The sequence below is a fragment of the Orcinus orca genome, chromosome 7 (genome assembly GCF_937001465.1).
Source record: "Orcinus orca chromosome 7, mOrcOrc1.1, whole genome shotgun sequence".
Classification (NCBI taxonomy): Eukaryota; Metazoa; Chordata; class Mammalia; order Artiodactyla; family Delphinidae; genus Orcinus; species Orcinus orca.
Genome location: NC_064565.1, coordinates 93,183,109 through 93,187,959, shown reverse-complemented (window position 1 = coordinate 93,187,959; position 4,851 = coordinate 93,183,109). Strand labels below are relative to the sequence as shown.

Here is a 4,851-nt window from a genome sequence, read left to right as displayed (position 1 = left end):
TCCCACATTACCTTTTTCTTTCTTGGTGCTATGATTACTATCAAATGTTGATTCATGAGCTAGAGGTAATCAAAATTGATCCAAGTCTGGTGACAGTATCAGCATAGCCAATAGTAGATTTAAGAACTTTGCCTGATTGTATGTTATTTTCCGGATCACGTACCTTATGTCTTTACTTCTGTCCCACTGTGCTCATTTTGATCAGTGCACACTACCTGAATGCTTTGTACCTCCCTTAAGTAGAAAAATGTTTGGAAGAGTCCTTTGGGCTGTTCATTAAGGTGGCACTTGATTCTTATACTTGGATACTTGGATACGCATATATTAGTAAACCTATTCAGGCAGTCACATGTATTCACACCGAAGATGTGTCAGACACATCTGTCTCTATCTAACTCTGTCTCCCTCTGCAATTTCACTTAGCCATCTTACTGAATGCAAACTCCAAAAGGGAATTCTCCTAAGAAAAGGGTACTAAAAAGGTGACCAGCTGTTTCACCAGCAAGCTTACAGAACAGTTTCCTAGAAACTATTATACGATATGCAAAGCTAAAATGTGTAAGTGATTTTAAAATAATAAGTCATTTAATCCACACCACAAACTTATGAAATGAAGAGTACTACTACACCGAGTTTTACAAATTAGGAAACTGAGGCACAGAAATGCTAAGTAACTTGCCGACCACCTAAATCTAGTAAGTGGATGTGGACCCAGGCATTCTGGCTCCAGAGCCTGTCCTCTCAACTGCTACCCCACACCACCCTTTCCACTGACACTTGTAAGAAAATCCACATTATTCCGTTTTATTTTTGCTGAGCCCTTCCAAGGAGTCTGAAAGGAAGAGAGGACCACGTTACTGCATCAAACACACAGGAAATATTTTATTAGCTTTTAGATGGAAAAAAGGATAGAGTAAAAGTATTTCAGTAGAAATCCACGGCCCTCCTCAGGGAGCCCACTCTGGCATCCAGGGCCCCCCAGTCGTGGTAGTGCCTGTAGTCCCCCGGCCTCACTAGGTACTGCCGCCCGCGGTAGTTGGGCATCTCATAGAGGACCCACCAGCCCTCCAGCACGTGAAGGGAGCGGATCTCATTGAAGTGGAAGCGGTCGCGGAGCGAGGAGCAGTCTTCCGTGAGCTCCGCCATCTGGCCTCGGTAGTCCTCTCGCTCGTACATCCTCAGCCGGTGGGAGCTGGTCTGGGTTCAGCAATCAGCAGATGGGAAGGGTCAGAAAACCTAGCCTTTAGCAACCAATCACTCACACCGCTGGGGGAATGGGCATTTTTAAAAATCTTTTCTATATCAAATATGACAAATTAAAAAGACAACCAACACCAGGGCCATTGGGTATAGTTGGGTAGATTGCACACTGCAAAACTGAAGAGGGGGGCCATTCACATAGATCAACATATTTATGGTGCTCCATAGTTTTCTAGGGCCACAACCTACATGAATCATATTTAGTACCTACTTAGTACCATTCTTAAGTGACAATTTTTATATGTAATTTTTGCTCTCTCCTTTATAGACTTACGGTGGTCTGGAACTCCCCTTGGTGGATATAAAAATAATTAGATATTAAAATAAAAAGGCAAATCTATCCCTGGCAAAAGGCATTATTTTGGAACTCCATAGCATTAGAAGAGGCTGGGAAGAGAGGAAGTCGAATTGCTTTCCCCAAAGTGAAGCACAGGTGGTGGCAGTCCAGCCCAGGCAACTCCTTAATCCCTTCCTTTCTGCTTTGAGTCCTGCTATTCTAAAATCCCGAGAAGCAAGAGCCATCGTAACAATTAGGTTTCAGTTCTCACCTCTAATATATGGTCTGGCAAAACACTTTTAGGTAATTAATAAAAATAGAAGCTCAAGATCATGAAGGATGCCTGTCTAGATCAATAGATTATAAAACCTTTAGAAAAATGTAAGGGCAGGCTGTCAGTCCTGGGCAAATCCTGTCTGTCTCTTCCTCAGCACTTGTTCTTTTATCTGCTTGTTCCTTCCCAGCAGGTACCCACTCAATTCCTTCTTCCTTCTTCCACCATTAAATCCTCGTTAGGAAAGGTTCTCATAAGCAGTTCATTCTGAGGTATAAAAAACTGCTAATAAGGTATCTTCCATGGTTTGCAAAAGACTCACGTGTGCGTTATCTAATTTTATCTTTACAACAGCCTGACACACGTGGAGCAACCATTCTAAGTCTTTTCTTCTTTTAAGAGAAACTAATGACTAGAGCTTTCAGGCTGTAATCAAAGGGTCAGGGCTGGAAAGTAAAAGCCCAGATTTCCAGGCTCCTAATGCCAGTCTGGGTCTTATCAAGGCTTTCAACCCTCTGAGGGGATTTCAAATTTCCCCAGAGTGGTACATTTTCCATAGGACTCTGTCATAGGCAAATAAAAGCCTCCCTAACTGTGGAATTCCAGGCTGCTCAGGCTTTACTTGGGTAGCAGTGGGCTTTGCAGGTGCTACTAGAATCACATTGTTGGTTATTTGTTTTGCCTAATCAAAAAGCAGAACTTGAGGGACCCTTGATATTCATAATGGTTAATATTTGGAGGAGGGGTTAGTTTGCCAGGTGCTGGGCAATCTCCTTTTGACCTCATCACAGCTCGATGAACCAACTGCCCTTATTAACCCCGCTTTACAGATGAGGAAGGAGAGAAGTAGCCCAGTAACTAGCCTAAGGGCACCTGGGTGTGAGGAGTTCACCTGTTGCTTATTCCTCAGCGGTGGCACAGACGCTCTAAACTAATGCCATGCACCACTTTTGCCCAGTAGAGGTGAGCTTAATTTTAGCAAAGGAGAATACAATTTCAATTAAGAGCATTGCATCACTCAATTTTTCGGTGGAAAGAAACTTTAAAGACATTAATAAAGGGAAAGAGAACCCGGTTAGAGCCAGCAAAAGAAGGCCACCGTCCTGCAGCCTGACCACTGTGTCTGGAGCACTGGTGTGACCCGAGGGCACGGCAGGCCCAGGGGAACCGGACTCACGTGGGGGATGAGGCGGCAGGAGCGGACGGAGTCGTTGAGGCCCATCCACTGCTGGTAGTCAGGGTAGTCGCCGCGCCGCAGGAAGTACTGGCAACCCGAGTAGTCGGGCTGCTCGTAGAGCATCCAGCAGCCGCTGTCCACCCGGATGGAGTTGCAGCGGCCGAAGCAGGGCTGCAGGTTGGCGTGGTCGCTGCTGCACTCGTAGTGGCGGCCCTGGAAGCCCCGGTCCTCGTAGAAGGTGATCTGCAGGGAAGGGAAGGACAGGGCTCAGAGGCCTGGGCTCCAGCGCGGCTGCGGGCCCCTCCCGCCGGCGTGGGGCTCACCTTCCCCATGGCTGCTTGATGCGGGGATGCGAGTTCAGTGCGGTGGGGCGGGCGCGCGGGTCTATATAGCAGGAGGGCTGCTGCGTTGGCAGGAACGACACAAAAGGGGCCCCCGCGTGAGGAGGATTTCCTCTCTCTCTTCTATATAATGACGGCGGGGGTGGGCGGGGGACTTATTGTATGTTTTCTCTTAGACTCTCCAGAGCTTTCGAACTGATGACCCGCGTAAAACTGTCACTTGGTGCCTCTGGGGCCTTTAAATGAAGCCTATTCAGGAGATTGGAAGCGAGCAAAAGCGCCTAACGGGGTTAATGCTTGTAATGAAATATTTTTTAACCTTTTTGAATTTCGAAATGATCTCTTTTTGAGGAACAACACCGGGTAGTGACCGGGTCAGAGGTCAGGATGGGCTCCAGCGGGAGGCGTTTAGATGAGAGAGCATTTCCTTGGTGTGAGGATGTGGGACGTGGGATGCACCTGCCTTCTCCGCAGGATGTCTGAAGGAGGATGGGATTCTCCTCTAAGAGAACCTCCTACCAGCCTCCCCGCTGATGAGCGGGTGCAGCAGACAACACACCGGAGGAAAGGTGATGGGGGTTGGACCCCGAGGAAGCCCTCTTTAAGCACCTGGCTCGGCTCTGCTCCCTGGAGACTGGACCAGGGCCGCCTCCAGACTCAGCTGCTGCCTCCGGCCCACCAGCAGGAAGCCCACAACTTTGGAGTTCATGAGGGGACTCATGGGTGGTTGTTAGTCACAGGTAAATTTCTAGTTAATATTTTTGCTCAGTGCTAAGCTTATTTGTTTGGATCTAGCTACTGACAAATGCAAGTTAACCTGCAGGTGTAACAAAGTTTTAAATGCCACCATTTTGCAAAGCTTCTGCCTTCTCTCCCTTCCCCAGCCCTGGGCAAACCCTGAGCACTCGTTAGTTAAGGCTCTTACTCCAGGGGCTGCAGGCTTCCTCCCTGCCCTCAAAGTCCTCCTTTCCTCCCCTCACCCCCAGCAGCTCCTGGTGCCCTACTCTCTTTAGAGCAGGCTTTCTCAACCTCAGTTCTACTGTGACATTTCAGGCTGAAAAACTCTCTCTTGTGGGGAGCTGTTCTGTACATTGTAGGATATTTAACAACATCCTGTCCACTACCCACTAGATGCCAGCAGCACCCGCTTCCTTCCTCCCCAAGTTATGACAACCAAAAGTGTGTTCAGATATTTCCAAAAGCCTCCACGGGGGACAAAATCAATCCCTGTTGAAAACCACTGATCTAAAAGTGCTGGCCATATACCTGGCATTCTCACCAGCAGTTACCCCACTGCGTTAATGGGATCATTTGCAGGCTGTGTTTGTGGAACTGCAGAAATTCCTCAGAGATGCTCTGGGGACACTCAAAGAGCAAGGAGGAGGGAAAAAGGGAGTGTGCCTTTCTTATCCCCTACTTTAACCAGAGCATTTTCACTTGTACCTGTTTTATATAAAACCTTGTTTGAAAACAGAGTTTTATCACTAAATGATGATAATTAAAAAAATAAATTTGAAGACCA

The 4,851-nt window shown here is 47.4% G+C and overlaps 1 protein-coding gene across 1 annotated transcript; it reads right to left on the bottom strand.

The window, feature by feature from the left end:
- Positions 1-858: 858 nt before the first annotated feature.
- LOC101282606 (gamma-crystallin F-like) lies at positions 859-3,375 on the bottom strand. The gene is made up of 3 exons (XM_004262779.2): positions 3,312-3,375; positions 2,989-3,231; positions 859-1,197 (listed from the first exon to the last, which is right to left on the bottom strand). Exons 1-3 carry the CDS (start codon positions 3,318-3,320, stop codon positions 925-927), a joined length of 525 nt encoding a protein of 174 aa, XP_004262827.2. The 5' UTR covers positions 3,321-3,375; the 3' UTR covers positions 859-924.
- Positions 3,376-4,851: the final 1,476 nt, after the last annotated feature.

Coding starts and splice junctions, on each gene's coding strand:
- LOC101282606 (XM_004262779.2), bottom strand. Junction 1,198..2,988: donor CCTGCCGCCTCATCCCCCAC/GTGAGTCCGGTT, acceptor TGCTGAACCCAG/ACCAGCTCCCACCGGCTGAG.